Source organism: Tauraco erythrolophus, chromosome 6 (genome assembly GCF_009769465.1).
Source record: "Tauraco erythrolophus isolate bTauEry1 chromosome 6, bTauEry1.pri, whole genome shotgun sequence".
NCBI classification, from domain to species: Eukaryota; Metazoa; Chordata; class Aves; order Musophagiformes; family Musophagidae; genus Tauraco; species Tauraco erythrolophus.
In genome coordinates this window covers 14572720-14594404 of record NC_141470.1, presented here as the reverse complement: position 1 = coordinate 14594404, position 21685 = coordinate 14572720, and the positions used below count along the sequence as shown (strand labels likewise).

The following is a 21685-nucleotide window of genomic DNA, read 5'->3' as shown; positions in this document are numbered from 1 at the left end:
CAGGAGCAGGTTGCTTAGCATCAACCACCTCAAAGCTATTCTGCTTTTCATATAAGAAAAGGCAAGGGTGTGGTGCTCTCCATCTTCTCTGTGTATTACAGAGTTACATAATAAAGGACCTATCTATCTTAACAGTCTACTATTTTAAAGCCAATCTATCACGAGTGAAAGGTTAAAAAAAGGGGAAAAAAAAAAAGGATGAAACAAAGATATTTGCACCTCACAAACTCAGTCTCAACACACGTGCTGTAATTTGTCTTAACTCATTCTAATGCCACACAGAGCTAGTGACCTAACTGCAGAGATCTTTACGTACTTAAGAAAACACATGGTGTTCGCTACAGGCTGTAATTTCTTACATCTGACTTGAAAGCTGTGATCCATCTCCCAAACGTACTTCTACTGTAACCTCTTGTTCGAATCTTCTACACGTTACTCAGAAATAGCCTTTTATCAACCAGTAACTTTATTTAAAGTGAAAGGGAGGGGGAAGCTACCAACTCTCTCGAAACAGTATTACACAACCTAATCTAAATTACATAAAAAAGTTGAATTCCATGGCACTTGGGTTACTTCTAGGTTTAATGCTTCGCTGCAGTAAAGGTAACGAAACTTGTTTAAGCACTGTTTTCTCAGCACGTGTTCACAGACTTACAGCAGAGCCCCTGACAGTGAGCACAGCCTGAAAACACAGGAACTGCTGACTGGACCACTGACTACGAGCTTTAAGTCAAAGCAAACATCAGCTTTTATCATCTATCGTGATTTAAACTGAAATGGCTTTTCTGTACTTCCAAGCTTGAAGAAACTCCTGCAGATGTGCACACTCATCTCCTAACCAGGTTCCATGACCATCGCCTTCTCCCCCTCCACCCCACAAAAAAATTAAGGTTTTGGAAGAGAGTCAGAAAGAGGCAATATGCTTACCCCCTGATAATGGTTAGATCATCTTTAATTCTAGCACCTGAAGTTATACAAGGGTTTGCTTAATAATCAAGTTTCAAAGAACTGTTGGACACATTCAGTAAGGTGACAACTGTGCAATACCACTCAGTATTTCAATATCAGGGAACGTACTCTTGAATTGTTTAAACACAATCCACAGAACTCAAAATTAAACAACCATCCACAGTTTAACTAAACAATCAGTTAAAAGTCTTACAGTTTAATAATTCACATAACGGTCAGTCTTTAGTAAGGGATACTGAAATTCATTAAAACACAACACTAGATTTTACTCTATGGGTGTGTTGGGCAGGCACATATTCGGCCATTCTCGGGCATAACTGGAAGAGTAAGGAGAAGTTTACCACAGTTTGGCAAATCCCACATTTTGTCAGTTAAAAGTGAACTGTGAGAATTAAATACTCATCTTTACATATACACAAGTTATGCTGTGAAAGCATATTTGCTTACAAACATATAAAAATACTTGTTAACTAGTTTGATAAGAAAATAATGTATAAAAGTATATAGCAAAAACATTTAATCATCTCTGACAATGGAAAGATCAAATTCATTTTTATATCACATGAAACAAAAACAGCTACAATTTTAGTTTTCCTTAACCCCTTACCCAGAAATACAAAGGAAGACACAATTTATTTCCACACAAATGATGTGAAATTTCTTAACAAGCTGAAATGCCTCAATCCAGAATGAGCTCAGGTATTTGGCCATATCCTAATAGTAGTAGTAATCATCCTGTAGCTGTTCTGGATTCACAAAATAAATACAGTAGACTGTTTTGGCCACTGAAATAAAACTGCAGCATAAATGAGAGATGAAAATTTTTGCTGACAATGAAATTCAGTGTAGGTTTCTTAAGGCTAGCTGAATACTCAAGTCTAATTTAACTGAGGGCAAAAAAAGCCAATCCACCCCTTTGTTTTTTTTAAAAAAAAGTATTCTCTATACTTCAATATATCTCTTTGTAATAGCTAATGAAACATCACAAGTAAAAATAAATTAATTCACAAGAGACAACTTATGCATGACTTCAACACCTTGTCCTACACGGTTTTGTTTCATCTCCTTTGCGAATAAAACTTCACAAGGTGCAAGCTCTTAAGGGAGAGAAGGAAGGAACTGTGGTATTAAAGAAGCAGCCTTAGTGTTTTGTTTTGAAGTCTGCCCCAGGATGACTGAGTCTTCTTCAAGAACTATTCTGCCAGCTTCTTGGACTAAGGCTATACTGGTGAACACTTTTAGAACATGCACATATAAGGCTAGACCAATACCAAAAGTGATGTAAAACGATGGAAAGAAAAAAAAAAAAATAATCTGGCAGTTGATAGCTTGGTTCTTGGGATTCTCAGAAAATAACACAATGGCAGCCTTTCTTGTCTTTTTCTTTCCGTGTTGGCTCTGGTGAAGGAGGGCACTCTTGTTCTTGAAATTTCCTGGAAATAGATATTTCAAATTAAATTCACAGAATCATTTTCACTTGAATAAAAATAAATATTGTATTTAAAGTTACTGTTCTTACGCTTTTACAGAGGATGGACTTACTTTTGACACATTGATTAAATGAGTGATAGTTTTTTGGGTTTGCTTTTTTATTTTTCAAAAGGAACATAACTTTCTACAGAAGGCTAATCTCAGATTTAGTTTATCAGGCTTACTTTCAAATACACATAACATTCACGTAAATATTTTTCCTAATACACAGGAATATTTTATAAGGAAGAGCTCTGGCTGAAGTTTGCAGGTAACAGCAGGCAGAATTTTCTCAGTGATTTCCCACTACATTTGAACACATTTGCTGGAGCTACTCATTAACGCATGGGAATTAATTACTTGGTCTGAAGTTATCATACCTTATAACTCTGACGAGTTCATGAAAAGCTTGGTCTACATTCAATCTGATTTTTGCTGAGGCTTCCATGTACGTTACTTTAAGTTGCCGCGCTAGCTGCTGACCTTCCTCTTGCGTCACCTGTAACCGACATCAATTCATATTGATGAGTTCAAGGCTTCTGCAGGCACACTGGTATCAGTATAGACATTGCATATGCATCTTAGGAGTCTATTTCCCGCAAACAATAATGCTTATTTGGCCACAGAATAGTTTCCATGCTGTCCACATAATACAACCGGGAAACAAATCCACATAATACATCTTTTGGAATGCAAGTGAATACTTTTTTAAAAAAAGTTTCTGCAATAGACAAAGACTGACCCTCTAAGTAATTTCCCCCACTGCAGCTGCCTTGTCTTCCCTTCACTTCTGTGTAACAAGACCAAGTTTTCCTTCATAAGCAGACAAGAATCTCTCACTCCTCCCCAAAGCAAATGCTTCAGTCAGATAGAATCTGCTGGATTACTAACAGAACTGTGAATACTCTTGGTAAGCTCACCTTCTCCTTGTTCCAGCTAAATCTAGAGAAAACACAATCTGATTACTATTTTTAAAACAAGAACTGATGTTTAGTTTCTGAATCTTTATAAAAGTCAGGAAAAAAATAAGCTATTTATGACAACCAGATATTAATATAGTCAGTTTTAAACATAGCTTAAATTACAAGCAGATTCACAAATCCATGAAGCCTTCAGAGATATTAAAGACACCCTGTCTACCTCTTGATTCCCTGAGACAAGAGAGGAAGGGGAGATGAAGAGGACATAACGAGTGTCGCAAAGAGTTGGTATACAACTGAAAGTGTTGAAGCAGAAGGCAGGAAGCTAGCAGACCATGGTAGGAGGCAGAAATAAGCTGGTCACAGGGCAAAACCAAAGGAGATCGCTGGAGCGGGCTCAGACAACAGAAGGCCACCCTGAGCAGTGCAAGACCTGCGAGCCTTCAACGGGAAGGTCATCCGCAGGGCCGGGGAGGAAAGGGCAGCTTTCAGTGATCAAAGGAAATACAGCAGAGCTTGCCAAGACAATGGCTAGTGGAAGAAACATCAAAGATTACACTACTTTCACAAAAGACGTTAAACCAGCACGCAGAGGACTGATATAGTGAGAACAAAAAAAAGAGCTTCTTTTTAATTTAAGTTTTGAAAAGACACTCAGATACTCAGAAGAAGCAGCTACACAGAAATGGATGGAAGCAGAAAGGCATCACTGGGAGCGTTTACCACAGTGTAAGACATAAAAGTACTTTTTGGCTTGCAAAATACTTTCCTAACAGCTACGCACATGGTTTTTGAGAGCCTTCAAGCAGGGAATCTCAACACATTTGATTCCTTTGTCCTTAGCACCCCCACTACTATTATATTCATACATTTACTCCTGAACTGAAGGTTGTTCCCACTACATCTTCATGAAGCTCTACAAGGAGACCTCAGCACCTTGTGCCATTAGCTGGAGTAACCTGGGATGCATCCACTGATCTTGCACAGTCACGGAAACCCTACATTTATTTCAGTGTTACTGCCATCTGCTAAAGCCAAAAAAACCCCACAAACTACAAAAAAACCAACCCAACCCCAAGATCAACTACTGAAGCTGCATTTTTAAAACCAGTGTACCAAGTGAGAATGACTGGCATCTTTCAGTCCTCCACTGGTGTCTGAAAACCAAACGATATTCAAGATTTTTGCTCCGCTACTACTTCTACCTTTCACTACCAGAAACTGCAATATCCTATTCTAATGAGAACTATTTGTAGTTGTTTCCTGGCACGTTGACGGCATTGCACAATCCCTTAAAGTTTGCATCAGGGCTTCCACAACCTTTTATGCATCTCTGCCTCACTCATCAGATAAAAATTAAAAGTACAGATATAGCAGTTTTTGCAAAACTAACCCCCTTTACTTTTCTTCATCCCTGCACAGTCTACTGTAGCCCCCCAAAGTGAGAGGCTAAAGTCGAATAAAAACAAATAACTGGGAAGGAACGTATAGTACTTAGGAGAAACTGAACCCAGTCTTTAAATGTGCATGGTTACTACTTTCTTCATTAAAGTACATTAGAGATACAAGTGAAAATAACACTTGTAATAACCTTAAGCTACACTTCCTCAGGTTTCTTCATTTAAAATACTACAGATGCAACATCAAAGCCCTTATTGCATTTGTTAGAAGACCTATAATTGCTTAATTCCAAAATAATCTTTTTGTCAGTCTTACAAGTACATTGTCAAGTAGCTTGTGGTCAATTTTAGTGACCTCAACGAAGTCAGATTAAAAAAAATACTTGGTTTTGGGCACACTACAGAAGCATTTTCAGTGTCCAAACTGTAAATTAGAGCACACCAGCTCCATTTTCATAGCTACAGGAAATGAAGGAAGTACCATAGAAATACCTGTAAATTCATATTTTTGTTTTCAACTTTTTATTCTCTCTCCTCAAGTATGACAACCCTATGTCACAACAGACTTTTCAGTAAGCATGACTGGAGAGCTTATTAAATGTCCCCAGCAAAATAAAAGCTAAATCATTTTTATTCAAAGAACACTGTATTTTATTTTGACAGAAGTAAAGAGAACCACAGATTTTCTGGTAGTAACTGTGTATGTACGTGCGTGTGTCGGTTCTGCAGAGAAAATATCTTCATTTTGATAAGTTTAAGGCTGAATACAAAAGGGAATCATGATGTTTATCCTTGTTTTAGCATATTTTACTGTTTGGTTTTAGATATCATTCATTCATGTTGTTCAGACGTTTGGTAAAAGCTTCTCAAATTAAACACCATTATAGAATACGTGAGCATATCAAACCTGGAAAAGCTTATTCCCCAACTCCCTAAGTAACAGTCGTCTTACTGAAACAGTTTCCATTTGAGTATCTGCGCAAGAATCCCGTGAACATTATCTCACACAGCCCTCTCTCTTCACTACGGTATCTGAGAACTGTTAGATATTCATTTCTGAAGTTTCTGTTCTTTCCTCCACCTAAAACAACTCTTCAAGGCTGCCTAACCTAGCAGTGCAGCTGTATTTTGCCTGGATCCTTATGCAGACAAAGGGCCACATTGCACTCGTGTCAGCAGGTTAACAGTCAAGTGCTTCCCTAAGTTTAGGAAGGATCCATTTCTACCTCCTTGCGGTCACCCTACAGTGCTCCCTGCACAGACACATCATCCATTCCTGCAAAGAGCTCCATCACTCCTGAACAGCGCACCTCTCATCCTGATTTTCTGCCTTACCAGTCCACCCACGACGAGTGCTGCTGGTTCATGCTTACAGTGGTCTACCATAATGCTGTCCTGTAGGGGTAGTTCACTGTCCGCTAATTCTGTTTTGTCCACATTCTGATGTAAAAAGTCACTTTAGTACATACAAACTGTGGTTATGAAGCACTTACATATATTCAGACAGACTTGCTGTATTTGAATACTGAATCAGATGCCTGATGGCTAGTTATCCAGAAAGCTCAGAACCAGGCAAGCTATGGGAAGACCTGAAGGTACCATCCATCTGTGAGAACATCACTGAACACAGCCATAAAATCTACCACCTCAAGAAGTTACCATCACACTTGCATACAAGTTCACGACAGCTCAGAGAATGGTCAATAAGAAATATTAATGAATTGGGGTAGGGCACCACCCGAGTCCCCACACCAGTCCACCGCCCAGAATAAGCCATCTCAGGTCAAGCCATTTGTGAAGCAGCCAGTCTGCAAAACCAACATATTAACTGCTTGTTTGCAAACATCTCGGCTGATGCTGATCAAAGTCTCAGCACGAGGCTGCTTGTCTCGGATCAGCTTTGCTCGTCATCTGTCTGTGCACAAACCACAGTCACATGGGCCTCTCTCTAACGCCTTGCTTTAAAGGTATCTAGCAACACACATGATCTTAGCACTGGGCCATTGTATTAGCTCAGTCAAGATGGAAAAGCAAGAATAGCATTTAATGAAACCCAAGCACTTTCCTGTTGCAACTTGGATTTTTCCTTGAAACCCTGCTATCTGGGGAATGATCAGACTTGACCCAGTTTAAGCTAGCAGTTATCTACAAAAAGTCATACATATCCTGCACTGACAAGTCTACTCCTACGTCGGTAGTGGTTATTACTAAAACATCTGGTGCTCTACTGAGTTGTCTTACTGTAGAAACATCCAATGTTGTCTGAGTTGTACGGAATTAACTCATTTTAAGAGAAAGACTGCTACACAACACTTACTTTGAGGAAAGAGCAAGCATTGAGGAATCTGGAAACACTACTAACCTTATTCCTTATCATACAAGGACATTCCAAAGATTAATGCTTGCTCGACCTCTAATAACTCATTTTTCTTTGTCAATCTAAGGTGTAGATATTAAGGACTTTACCTGCCATATCACAAAGGCCATAAAATCACAGTAAGTCTGCTTAACTCTGTTTATCTATACAACTATTACCATAAAAAATTGGTATTCTAAACTTCCTCTTTCACCTCTTTTCTTCCAAGAACACCTGCAAGTTGACCTATAGTATATTACAGCCATCACTATTTTAGACTACACCTTTGGTATGCTCCTAACACTTCATCAAGATCATACTATCATCAGTGCACTTCTGTACAACCCAGTTCATGAATTTCCTGAGAAACAGTTGCCACCACAGAAAGATTATTAGTTACACATCATTTGCTTCCAAATTTATGGTACCATAATCATAGTACTCTGTACTGTGTTCAACTACAAGATACAGTTACTTGCATAAAGGTGTGGTCAGACCCTTGAGACATCCAAAACTTTCATACGCGTTTAACTCTTGGGCTCCAAGATGATTTGTGTGTTAGTTCTGTTGCGTATCATTTGCCAATAAAAAACACACACTAAATTACTTTAACTTAGTTTTATGCTCTCAGAGGTAGCACGTGTTTTCTATCATTTCACTGGGTTGCCTCCTGTCTTTTCCTGAAAGGAGGCAGATGCCTAGTACAAGCAGTTTTGCTCTAAGAACACATACCCAACTTCCTGAATTTCTATAAATGCTACTTAAGTTCTGAAGTTGAAAAACACATATATTTGTGATTAAACAAGTTTAAAAAAGCAAGGTGACTTCTTGTAGAACTGCCAGGTAAGAAAGCAGATAGCAGTGTGACACTCGCCTAGCTGACCAGGTTTACAGAGACACTCAAGTGAGGTACGACACACCACAGCAGACTGAAAATGCAGTAAACTAGCACATCTCACCTTTTTGCCTGCAAGTTACAGTCTGGGACACCCCACACTTCCCACTCACCCCAACACTCCTAACCAAGACGAAGGAGTTCTCTCGTCTTTGCCCTCAGACCTCCCATCATGGCTGCCTGTGCAGCAAACCAGTAGCCAGAGCAGGATGACCCTGCTGTCAGGCTGAAGTTCTTCCATGCCTAGGGAGATGTGGTGGCCGGACTAGTTTTCAGCCAGATCAGCAAGCTGGTCCAACTCACTGACTGGATGCCTGCATCAAGAGTTCACATGATGGAGCAGAAACAACCCCACCGACGAAGCAGAGGCTCTGGCTGCGTTTAACATTCAGCTGATAACATCTAACTGCTTGGTGCTGCCAAAAGGCGAGGTCTCACTTTCTTCCCCCCACCCTAACTCCTCCCTGCTCTGCTCCGAGCCACAGTCCCACCCCTTCCCATGCTTCAAGCGCTGGCACTCAATCTTCCTGCAAGCTGATTTAACTCACACAGGTCCCAGAAAGCCATTCCAGCTCGTTTTTCTCCCCATCTAGAGAGATGATTCAACTCACCGAGTGCTTCAAGTGAGAGCTAGGGCCAGCAAAGGAAAGAGCAGGAACATGAAGTCAAGAGGGAGGGGAGCCCTTCTGGGGACTGACTGTGTCAGCTCAGCAGCCCCAAACCATTCCTTCAGACTGACTTAAGGCAACTGAAACACACCATGTGATGGAGCAGGGGCAGGGAACAGTTAAGAACACGTAACTAGCTGTTTCAGCAAACCTAGAGGTGCTATTTCAGCTACATTAACGAAGGCTAAGCCCCAACTTAAGATGCAAGTCACAGATCTACCAATTTGCACGTAACTCACGTGAGTGGCAGCACCAAAAGTTATGCTTGTCACCATCTAATCAATTAGGGTAATTAATGTAGCCATAAAAAGCAAAAGAAGCTTTTGGGGACATATGCTTTTATTTATGTTCAGATATAAGCAGCAAAACTGCAAAGTTAAGCAGTTTGAACACAGCTGCTTTGAGCTTGAATGTGTATGAAATGTCCATCTGAAAAAGCAGCCAGCAATCAGGTACAGAGGACTCCAAGGGAACAGGTGACAGGCACCCTCTCCTTCAAGGGAGAGACAGATGCTGTGTAATAACAATAGGAGGGTGGAGGAGAAAGAACAAAGTTCGTAACTGTTTCAAGAAAGGGATCTACGGGATTATCAACCACATTTGCAGGCATCCTTCGAGAGCTGGGACCCTTCTACTCAGACTCTGGGGCAAAGAGGCTGTGACAACCGAGGGAGCACACTCAACAGGAACTTTTTTGTACTGAAGGTTTTCTGTAGTATTCAAGAAATTCATTCAGCAACAACGTACTAACCCACTAAACTCTTTAATGTTATTTGTTTTGAGCCTAATTTTTTCTTGTTCCAGCCACCGTTTTTTGACAGAGAAAAGATATTATTTAGCAAAGAACAAAACCTGTGTAAGCACTTATGGACAGAAACTAAGCCATGTCCTGGTACACAAATTTGAGAATATCTTACTGTTTAAAGTTCTGTTTTACTTGTGAAACTCTTTAAATAATTACACTAGTTTTAGCAGTATTTAGTTTACTTTCAGATGAAGGTCAATCATATGCTTGCTACCAAGCTTTAAGAGTCATCTTACCGTCTCAGGAGAAAATATTAAACTTCTGAAATAAGCTGCTGGAGAAAAATACAAGTTTGACGCCTGCTTGTTTCCTGCTGATGTAGTAAGATTATTCTCATTTCAGCTTAAACCAGCTTGATTCATGAAAATCAAGAGTAAACAGGGAAAACAAATTTAAAAGCTCCTTCTTTAAATCATTCTAAATTAAATCTTTCAAGCTCTCTTACCACTACAAGTGGAGTTGAAATCTACCAGATTCAAAACTTTAAGGTACATAAATATGACAGTAGTTGTGTTGCTGTACTTCCAACTTTTAAATCTCTAAGTCAGTTGTGCAGAAGATGAGCAGTCAAACAGAAAACAGCGAATGGCCACTCATTTATACATACCAGCAGTGAACAGTAAAAGCAACAGCACTGAAGTCTCAGGATCGTTAGAGCTAGTGCTGGAATGCACTCTGCTTGGCACAGCGTGCTATGGTGAGTAACAGAACGAAGGAATTAGACACGTTCATGCCTGAGTAATCAAGTCATGACAGAAAGCTCTCAACTCTGTATGTGAATAGATTTGGTCTCAACATAACCCCTCTGAGTCAGACAGAAGATGTGCTTTATGTGGAATGCCATCATGCTTCTAAGATTCAAGTTCAGAAACTGAGTGTGGTTGTTTCTTACATTAGAATTAGTATTATATGACTTTTTTTTCATTTGTTTCTTGTTCTCATGCTATTTTTGGGAGGAACTGTAAAGCTACCAGAAGAAAGTGAGCAGTAACTAACAGCAAATGAATTACCTGTCTTTGGTGGTCCAGATCTGCTTTATTACCGACTAGAATCATAGGAAACTCATCGCGATCTTTCACTCTAAGAATTTGTCGCTGAAACTTATAGATTTCTTCAAAACTGTAAAAGAATGAAGCAGAGCATCAGTGTACTAATTCACAGATTCGCAGGTTCTGCAGAAGTTCAGAAGTGGTGAGTCACCTATTTGGACTTGCCCTGTCATGCCACACAAGCAAACAGCTGCAGGCACTCCACCACAGAGTCCACTGTCACAGCATGACCAGTTAGAGAATCATTCAACACTCAAATCAAAAAAATCCTCCAGCTAGCAGTGTGCTATGCACTGGACTTAGGTGGGGCTGCAGGGCAATCAAAACATTTATGGTGTCTTGATCTAGAAAGACCCAGCTGCCAACGTGTTGCAGAGAATCAAGCAACCACAGTCTATTCTACAAATATTGACTTTGGAGTTCAACTCTGGCTAGATTATTCAAACTACAGTCTAGAGATCCTGGTGATCAATGTATCAGCTGGCAACCCCCACATCTACTTCTAGGAATTTTGGGGGAAGCTATCAAAGCTGGAAAATTTTATTTCTTGAAGAACAGAAAAAATGACAGGGCTAAAAGCTTTCCAGTTACCAAGTTATATCAGGTACAGATGCTGTTCAAGCAGTTAGGAATATTCCAGCAGTGCTTAAGGTAAGGTGAGCAACCCAGAAAGTTTCTCCAAGAACAGTATATTAAACAAGCTAATTCAGCCTAAACAAGGATTTTTGGAGGAAAAAAAAGAGAAAAAAATTCACTGCTTTCAAGTAAACACTGTTAAAGCTGCATCAATACATACAGAGCTTCAGCACAGATGCTTGCAGACAAGTTACATATCCTTTGGAGCACAGACACGTATTTAATTCCAGACATACAATCTGAAGCCATTTACACTTAAGATTTGCAAACTAAAATTTAAAAGCAAGATGATCATCAGTAAGAAAGTTTCATTAAAAAAAATAATTACGTAGTCAGTCATGACAATGCCAATCCACCTCATCTATAAAAAGCAATCATGAGAGAAAGGTGAATTAGAAGGAAGATATGCCACTATGCCTAGTTGGACCTCCATTTAGATATGCTGTTTTAATACTCTGCTCAGAACTCTGTAGCAACTGGAGGAAGAGAGTTGAAAGTTATCAACTACGTAATCTGTATTTCTTCTTGCTTCAGAATTACTTTCCACCACACAAGCAGGACAGACACCACTAGCAGATACTTCACTGACAAGTAAGGTAAGTCTTGAATCAAATGGATAGCAGAACAGAAATGAAAACTCTGCTCTTCAGAAGTCTTTGAAGGATTTCAGAGAGAGTGCAATATGCCGGTTTAATGTGTCAAGACCTGTTTAAAATCAAGGCAGATCCTCAGACAGAAAAGTAAAATAAAACTTCAGATTTTTAGACAAACCAAGGAGTTTGCATGATGACTTCAAAAAAAATTCTACAATCCTCTGTAGCAAAAATATTCATGTTAACACAAGTGCTCAGTATGGCTTAAATCCACAGACTCGGATCTCTGACAGAAGTGTAAGAGCTTCCTCTGGACAGTACATCAAGAAGAATTTATACATTTAGCAGCATGCTTAAGATACAGATCCAATGGAAACATGGTCATGCTCCATAGAGTATTTATCTTAATTCTCATTATAGATAAAGCTATTAATAAGATCAGAAGTAACTTATTAGAGCCTAGATTGAATCTATAAGGGGAGGGAGGAATCTTAAATTTTTTTTTTTGTCATTTTATTGCTCTTCTGTTTCAACTCTAAACAAGTAGAATGACAGATCCCTGAGCACTTCTCCTTCATTACTACATATCTGGTAAGTTCAATGGAGGAAGATCACAGCCAAAATATTACGTGATTATCTGCATATACATAGCAGCTCCCTACTCTTACAACGATCAGGAGCTACCAGGACCCAGCTCCATGAGCTTCTAAAAAGACATGTTTTCTCTCAATGGTGTGGTCAATCAGTTACGCATGTTCCCGTCAATTCCATGGAAGTGAGCAGGGTGAGCACTGCCTGCAGAAGAGTGCAGAGAAATACCCTGAACTAGATACACCCATTTAAAAATCCAGAGCCAGCCACTCGACACTGAAAAGCACACAGCAAGAGGATATTTCTAAGAACACATCACAGCATGTTGCCCTTAGTTTAAATTTCTGTCACTTCCAGTTAACTAGTATTCTGGACTGTAATTAAGTGCTTGGAATAGAGTTGTCATTTTTTCTGTGTATGCTTTCAAGTCATCTCTTGCAAGAGACAGATACTTTCAATAAGTGATTGGTTTAAAATGAGGTTTCATCAGTGCTGAATGAGCATCGCACCATAGAATCTTTCTGTTTGAGGTTATTTCAATAAAGGATAAGCAGCAATTTAAGATTAATTACAACTTGTTTGTTTTAAAAACTTGACACCAGGCTTACCTTCCTCTATCAGTGACTGAAAAAACAAGCAGAAAACCCTCCCCTGTCCTCATGTACTGCTCACGCATGGCTCCAAATTCTTCTTGTCCTGCTGTATCCAGAACTGAACATAAGCAAAACATTGATTACTACAGTTCATGTTCAAGTATAGACTGAGAAAAAAAATCCTTCCTAATAGGATATTGTGCAAGCCTCTCCTGTACATCATAACTAAGCAGAAATTGCTTTTCACAGATACTATTGGATTTTTGCTAAGATTCCCAAAAAGCTCTTGACCTGACTGTACAATTCAAGATCTACCACACAAACTGAACAAAATTTGGTGGACTTCTGTTAATTCACAACCAGCTGAAACAGCTGGAAAATGCTTAGAAAGACTTGGGGATGGGGTTTGGGAGGGTTGCTGGTTTGTCCTTAAAGAAATCACTGACAAGGGAGAACTGAAACTTTTAAAGCAAAGCATTTATATCGCACTTGGGAGAGGCAGCACACAACAGCCAAGAGATGCGTTTGTCATTCCACTGTGTCACCCAGGTAACTGCCAGGAGTTATACAAATTCTCCTAGTTTTGTAGGCACTAAGGCTTCAGGAATAATTCTTAAAAAAAAAGGCCAATTTACTTTAAAGAGAGACACACATACATAAGGCATAAGCACTTCATCTGCTGGGTATCTCATAAATAAAACAAAGGTAGGCAGCTTCTATCAGCCACACACTTACATAAAAAAACACATGCTGCACAGTTGTTTACATGCATTACACTTTATGCATACAGATGTAAACACAGGCACCAACAGCTACAGGCTGTTAGTACCAGGCTTTAACTCGGCTACTCACTGTCCAAGCGCGCGGCTCTCTCATCTATCACACATTGCTTGGTGTAGGAGTCTTCAATCGTTGGATCATAATCCGTGACAAAATAGGACTGCAGGAAACAAAACAAGTTCGTGTGTAAGACAAGCACATACAGGACACTCATCGAGTAAGATGTACACTTGACAGCTTCGGGAAGATGCGAACAGTTGCACGTGGGTAAAACTTGCTCTACTTTATCCAAAAAAATAGCAGGTTAACAGCTTTCCTATTCCTAGTAAACACTCGTAAAACGTAGAAGTTACTAGTAGAGTCACTGAATTTACTGGGTTTTTTTAGCATTTCCTAGCGATTTCTGGTAACTCCTAGAATTTCCCAGCAGGAAGCCCTAAAAACTTTTAGTTTCTAGCAGCTTTCAAGGTCTCCAGTAACTGCTAAGTTTCTCTGAACTTCTGGTAGGGTTCAGAAGGTTTTTGAACTTCTCAAGAGTTTCCAGCATTTCCTCCCCTGCTCCCAGAGCCAGTAATTTCTATGAAGTGCCAGGATTTTCCTAGCGGTTTCTAGAATTCTCTAGCAGTTTTTTTAACAATTTCTAGCAAGAGCTCCGAACAGCACGAGTAGCACTTAGTTTGTAAGCTGAATACAGTTTAGTGGATCATCCTTATCCCCAGAATTTCTCTCCCGGGTTTCAATGACTTTAAACACAGACCTGCTCCAAAAAGACAACTCCAGAAAGCAGACTAAGCCATGAAATGCCCGTGTTACGCATTGCCTAAGCATAAGGCTGCACCAGATACTACCAGTCTGTTAGTTATCACCCGAACTGCAAAGCAAAGCACGTTCTGGTACATCTTTCTAGAGACTGGGTGGCCTAGTATTGAATACTGGGATAACAATACTATCTGAAGAATACAAATTTAGATTTCAAAGGATGAATTTTTAGCTTGCATGCAGTCATAGCAAAGCTATCTTATATCACCAAAAATAGGGTTCATCTCCTTATTCATGTCAAAAAAAAAACCACCACAAGCCTGAAATCACAGCACTAGCCCAGTAACCTTCTCCAGACACATCACTGTCAGTGCAGAATACCACTAACTCTCATCTTGCAGATACAGTTTTATTCATGTGGCTGTATTTGTTCTTGCCCAGTTTCAATGTGGAGCTGCCCAGGATGGAGCTGCCCAGGAGGGCTGGCTGCAGTACTTCGCCCTGACTGCACCTAGCTGACTCCCAACGTTCGGGCACGTCAGTGCCAGGTTTCTGGTTTAACAGCATGAGCATGGGTTTCCAGTAGAGCTCATCAACCGAGCTGCAGCCACCTTATAGAGAGGAACACGTCACCAGCTGTAACATGCTCTACCAGCTGCGTATACTATATATAACGTACGCTCATATACCACAGCCTCACCATCATGCCACTGGCGACAGGAAGAGCATGTACAGGTTGCTGTTGATCTATTCTTTTACATCTGGTACCGTACCGAAAAACGGCTGACCCTTAGAGCAGACACTGAACAGCTCTGCACATCTCCTTTGCATTTTATGTAGACATCAGTAAACTGTCCTCTCAGGATACACCTACGCAGTAGTCTTGGTCGCTCTACATGAACAGCATCACTGTGTGACCAGCTACCTTCACATAGCAATAACATTAAAACAATCGTGTTCCTCTCTGAGGAGGATATAATCCCAGCAATCTGTCCCACTGGAGATACCTGTGACACACGAGATGCTATAATTCACTCCTTTCCCACAGTGCTTCTTGTAAGTCAAGTTGTTCACTTCTGGCTAAGAAATGGTTTCTCCCTTGTTTTACAACATTCACCCAGGCGAAGCAATCTCCTCCCTCCAACCTCCATCTCCCCAAAAGAAAAAAAACCCACACACCACAACACCAAACCAGCCCCGCCCCCCTCCCCAAAAAAATTTCAAAAAGGCATGGGATCCTAAGTGGAGAACAACCAACCTTCAAGTTTTGCAGCGAAAGAATGCCTATTTGCAGGCAGCAGAACATCTCACCATGGAAAAAGCCTCCAGAAGATGCTGTTCTGACTATAAGTTGTCCCTTTACATTGCTTCTCTGAAGATTTGAGGAGGAAAAACCACAGCCTTCAAAACTGTTCTTGTCTTTTCTTTTGCCTGTATCCATGACTTAAAAAGTGTTATCCAGGAGCATAAGAACAGGCTTTTTGAGGAATTAATTTATTCATAACTCTAAATTAGGTATCAAGTCCTCTATGCCTTTAAGAACCTTTGAAGGATGGAAGAGATATTCACTTACGTGAACATACAAATGTGTACAGAATCTGACTTTAGCAGGGAAGATCACAAGGAAGGTAATTTAAGTCCTATGTTTCATTAAGGAAACAAAGTGGTATTTATGAAAAAAAAAAATAATAGGTGACTAAAACAGTGTCACTACCAGTATATCTAGAAATTCAAGGTTCCGATTTGGAAGATAAAGCATACTCTCTGAAGTTGCTCCCTATCCCTCTCCAGCTTCAACTTTAATTTCTCTAACCTGCAGAAGTCAAAGTTGCTGTCTGACCCTTTACATCTATAAAGCAGTAAAGTATGCCAAGTCTTAAATAAGAGAGAGAATTTGGAATCGATTTATTTCACTCTCATGAATCAGTATTAGTAGACCACCTAAAGCACCAAGTTGATATCCAACAAGAGCAGTATTTTTCCACTGAGAGAGATCAGAAAAAGAAAATTATAATAATCTCAGAGGGATTCTTCATTTTTTCCTTATTATCTATCCAAAGGCCAAGAACTGCAGCATGTTCTGTAATCTCCAGGGCACTTCTGTGATTCCCTCCACCCTTTTTGGCTTGCTTTTTGTTTGTTTTTGGTTTGGGTTTTTTTTGAAAAAAGGAAACTACACACAAAGCAAGAGCGCCAGACTAGGTACAGAGACATAGAATGCAGTTCCTCCCTTGAAAAAAGGAACAAGATTAAGTTGGCCTGATCCAGCACCAGCCACATCTGAAACTGAGAAGGAGCAGATGCCAGAGCTTCTCCATCTAATAAGCCTATTACGAGCAATTTCTTCCCTCCCATGGAGCTGCGCTGCCAAACCTGCTGTCGCAGCCACTGCAGGAGAGCTTTGCAAGGCAATTAGCGTTGCGGTTTACCTCTAGGCACTGGACAAAACTAATGCGCCTGAAATAGCTGCTGGTTTTGAAGGAGCCTTCCCAAATTGCGCTCCACAGGGAGCACGTCAACCGCAGCTTGGTGGCCTCAGTCAGTCAGGGTTGATTTACGAAAATTAGATGTAGCAGACACAGTATTTATCAATCCGAGCAGAAACGGACCTTACTGCTGCCATACAGTCAGTGTTTAAAGAATTAGGGGATGGCAGAGCATATCCTGACATACTCCACGAGGCTGTACCTTGACTTCTGAACACTGTCCTGCAACAGTGGGAAGATGCCTGCACATCCAGCAAGTCCAAGACCATACACTGGTCTAAGTAGCTTGGTAGAAGTGAAGGAGTTTGTTGGCAGAACCGCTTAAAAGACTAAGAGGAGTGCAAATCCAGCAGACGCAAACCACCGTTGACCTACTAGTTTTAAGCTGATGCCGAGCCCAGACAAAGGAGGGCACACGTACGCTGAGCACAGCGACGCTGCGCCATGCCAGCTTCTGAATGCCCAGGGCTGCTTACAGCTTTCACAAAGGAGACAGCAGTATGTGTGAGCCCTAACTCTTCAAAGCAGTTGCCCTGCAAACCCATGAAACACTAGAATGCTACAGCAGGCACCCCGGATGACAGGAGCTACAAAACACAGCGGACCACTCTCCAGGGTGACCCGCTACAGACCAGGTTGTCAGATTCACTCTCCCAGGAGCAGTTGAGCTTCTATGACGAATCGGAGGAGCTAAGCCTCATTCAGCTGGCTCCGCCGCAGTTGGCCACTGCCTGCGGGAAATAATTAGAAGAAACTAAATTTCTCCTACGAAGACAGCAACTTGAACATGCTCTTCTGCTACACCACTCCTTTAATCACTAGTGAAATGAAGGCTCTTTCCACCCACCTCCTAGAAGGGAAATGCGAAGCCAAGCCCAGTAGTCTCATCAGCCATTCAATTTACCCAAAATATTATGCAACAAGTTTTCTAGGTTTCCTCTTTCTAAGACTGCTGAGGCAATCAAGTCCAAAGATGGGAAAGCCTGCCAAGGATGCAAGTTCTTTTGCGGGGGAGGAACACACACCACCAATAAAACAAAAAAAACCCTAACAAAAAAACCCCTCACACCACCTACATGACTTGCAGATGGGCAACCCACCACCATTATCCCTTCCTATACACACTCTTGCCATCTTAAAATGTATTTCAAACACAGTCTCCTGACCTTTGCAGGAGTTTCCACTCGCGGTGCTTAGGAACGATGATGCTACTATACCAAATATTACTCCAGCACTCTTTCTCCATTTAAGGTAATAGCAATCCCTAAATCATTGTTTCAATCACTCCAGTCTTTTGGCAAGGAGAAGGCGTGAAAATCTGCTTTCAGTTTATCATCTTCCCCCTTTGTTATACTGCCTTTAATACACAGAAGGGAATTCCTCCATTAGCTGAATTCGCTTACAAGCTCAGCAGTCCCACTCCATAAATTAATAAAAACAATTACCTAAGCAAACACATCTTACATAGGAAGATGGAGAACCCCAGTGAAGTTTCACAGCTTTTACGCAGCTTTTTTTATTTACTCTCCATAAGGCCATCAACAGTTCACAGGTTGAAAAGCCATGCAATTACTTTCTTTTGCACCAAAATTAAGTTTTAAGATGAGAGTGAAGTCAGACACTATCAACAGGGAGCTACTATAAGCTACAGCCCAGAGGCTGGCTGTATAACGTGCTTCCTTTTATCTTCGCACAAAGCTTGAAGGGCATGCAATGAAAGGCAGCCCAGTGCAGTGAAAGCACACCACTATGAGTAAGTTAAAGGAGTGGTACATGCCAAAATATATATTCATCCTTGCTGCATCTATAATCTCCATTTGTATTTACTAAATATACACTTTATGTTTCAAAGAGTCACTACTTGCTTATTTAAATTTTTTCCATGTTTAAATTTTTGCTTTCAACCCAGCAGAGGCAAGGAAATAGAAGGGTTTCCGTCCTCCAGCTGAAGTTACAGACCAGCTCTAGATTTAAATAACATCTGCAATTTCAGCATTGCAGGCAGCCCCAAAATCCTTCCTAGCTGTAATTTGTAAGTCAGAACTTAAAAGGAACGTGTTGGTGAATGTTACACACCACAGGTTCAGCTTTAGTCTTGAGTACATTCCCAAGTACCTGAAACACACAATCCCAAGACATCTCCTAGGCTATAAGCACTACTTGACAAGAGTATTTCTTTCGGCAGTTTCTCCTTTGACAACCACTAACACGAGCTCTTTCCTAGCTTCTTCCTTGTTTCCTCTGAACTTCAGCACTAACATTTGTCTGCTCCTGTCCCACTCGACAGGTGTAAAGTCCAATTCAGGATCTGTAGTGGCATGTCTACACACCGTGGGCACAGATCAAATAACAGTATCAGCTACAGCCCTATCACACACCACATTGATCAGAGATCAGAAACACTTAATCCGGAAAAAGACAGAAACCTGACCAACTTCTGTTCTAAACATTTTGCTTCACTTAAATTAGTTTTTCTGATGTTTGTTCCAAGTGATAGCAAAGTCAGTGCCAGAGTTTAAGACCAGAACTATAGTGCCCTGGCCAGCTGGGAGGACCATAAGCAGACACCTTTCTTTCCAAGTACTTGGCTCCATGGTAAAAGCTTTCTCAGACCATGAATTAAGATCTAAATAATTGACTGCATAAATCAGTCTGTAATTTTCACTGCTTTGCCACCTATGGAAATCTTACAGCCTCTGCCTTTCAGCTCTTCTACCTAAGAAGAGAGACACAGCAGCCAAGCCTATACTAATGTGACCACAGGGTCACTCTGTGCTCTCCTCCAGGCTGGGGAGGAGGTCGGAGATTGTTTAAAGCAGTTTTAAACGACATTTCCTTCCCTGTCCCTAGAGACACACAAACAGATACAGTGTCACCAGACATGTTCCTCGAGGACAGGTGGCAATAACCTGCCACCTCACTCAACCACTACCCTGGCCCGGATCCAGAGCTAATATGCCCAGGTAATTAAGCAAAGCAGTTGCTAGGTAATTAAGCCTCAGCACCTGAAGAACCTCCTTTCACAGGACAAAGGAGGCTTCTTGAGTAGTTTCTTTAGCAATATTTGAATTGGCTGGCTAGAAAACAAGGAAAACATACAGGGAAAAAGCTTGCACTGACTTCTGGAAGCAAACTTAAAAACAGACTGCATTCCAGAACAAAGGAACGGACATAGCAAAACATACAAATACAGTATTTTGCAGAGCCCCATGTACTTGGATCACAGAAAAAACAAACGAAAAACTCACACTGCTGATTAGATAGCCTTTGATAACCTTGCTAAATACTCAACATGTATCTTCGCAAAAGCAGGTGCCTCATTAAGACCTGGTGTTTCCACACAGGTCTAACTGGTTGGTGTTGGGGAAGCAGGAGATGGATGCTGCTGGGTCAACAACGTGGAGTGCCACCTCTGAAAAGGACTCAGGCACAGTACAAAAACCACACCAGAAACACTGCAGGAGCTACCCACAGCAACCCAGCATCGCTTTGAACAGAAGTGTTTGAGATAGCATTGAGCATGCTTTGCTGGTATAAGGAGTCATGCTTTGTAGAACAAGGGGAAGTATTTTGGTGTTGGACATACAGGAGAGTGAGAGGTGAAAGATCTAGAGTTACACTGGTAAGGCTGGACTGCAGAAAGAAGGAATAAAACACTGGATTGTGCTACAGAAGGCCAGACGCATCCTCCTCCAATTGTCCTGTATTCATATAAATCTTTGTATAATTAAAAGAAAATAACAAACAGCAAGAGGACCTGTTCTTTTCTCCCAAAAAATATAAATTAAAATATAGTCAGTGCTTCTAAGCAATCAATGATGCTTCCCTCAATTTACACTGCTTCCCACTGTTCTAATGTATACCGCCGGCATTGTTATGGCTATCCAGGGAAACAGATGTCATTTGTAACTACAATTACTGCAATTATCCAGTGATGAGAAACATCTGATAATTTCATGAACAGTGAAAACTGAGTCACAAAGAGAGAAGAGGATTAAACTGAATAAAGTTGTAATGGAAGAAAGATGCCATGAGCCATATACAAGCTAAATCTTTTGGAAATTCATACACAAGTTGGAAAATTTTTAATTCGTTCCTGAAGAACTAGCATTACATATAATAAATATCAGTATTATATGTAAATACATGGTTAATCAAATCTTACTGGCTCTGTTAAAGAAGAAAATAGTAACGGAGAACACAAAATTCTTGAATAACCCCAGGTGGCCTCAAAGCGCATCCATTAGATTACCCCCCAAAACAATCTGAAGACAGAAGAAACACAAATCTTAAACTCTGAGTAAGAATTGGTAGGATACAAAAATAAATATCTGCCTCGGTTAAGTATAGGTAAGTCTTCTCCTTAACTTCTTTATGCAACGCAAGGATTGTCAAGAGCTTGTGCTTGGTCTGGAAACAAGCATGAGCTAGTCCTATTATACAGCCACATACTCTTCTTTCTCTCTCTCCCCACTCCCTGCCCTTCCCTGTACAGTGATGACTGAAAAAGCAGACCAGAGAAAGAAAACCATGCAGAAATCTGTGTTCAGTGCATAGGTATCTTTATTGCACATAGCCAAATATAACACAGCTCTTTTCTTTATGGGCTTTGTTGTGGTCACTACTCAAAAGTACTTGAAAACAAAACTAACTTTGCTTCCCTCACAGGAGTTGGGAAACATGAGTTAGGACAGGGGGGAGCAAGGAGAGAAAGA

The 21685-nt window shown here is 40.6% G+C and overlaps 1 protein-coding gene across 1 annotated transcript in view; it reads right to left on the bottom strand.

The window, feature by feature from the left end:
* Positions 1-1019: 1019 nt before the first annotated feature.
* The window catches only part of RRAS2 (RAS related 2), a 44156-nt gene continuing 23490 nt past the window's right edge, over positions 1020-21685 (bottom strand). The window contains exons 2-6 of the mRNA XM_086612699.1: positions 13798-13885; positions 12961-13063; positions 10494-10602; positions 2820-2938; positions 1020-2402 (exon numbers count right to left, since the gene is read on the bottom strand). Of these exons, the coding sequence (XP_086468825.1) occupies positions 2315-2402; positions 2820-2938; positions 10494-10602; positions 12961-13063; positions 13798-13885 (507 nt within the window). The 3' untranslated portion in view covers positions 1020-2314. The remainder of the gene's footprint in view (positions 2403-2819; positions 2939-10493; positions 10603-12960; positions 13064-13797; positions 13886-21685) is intronic.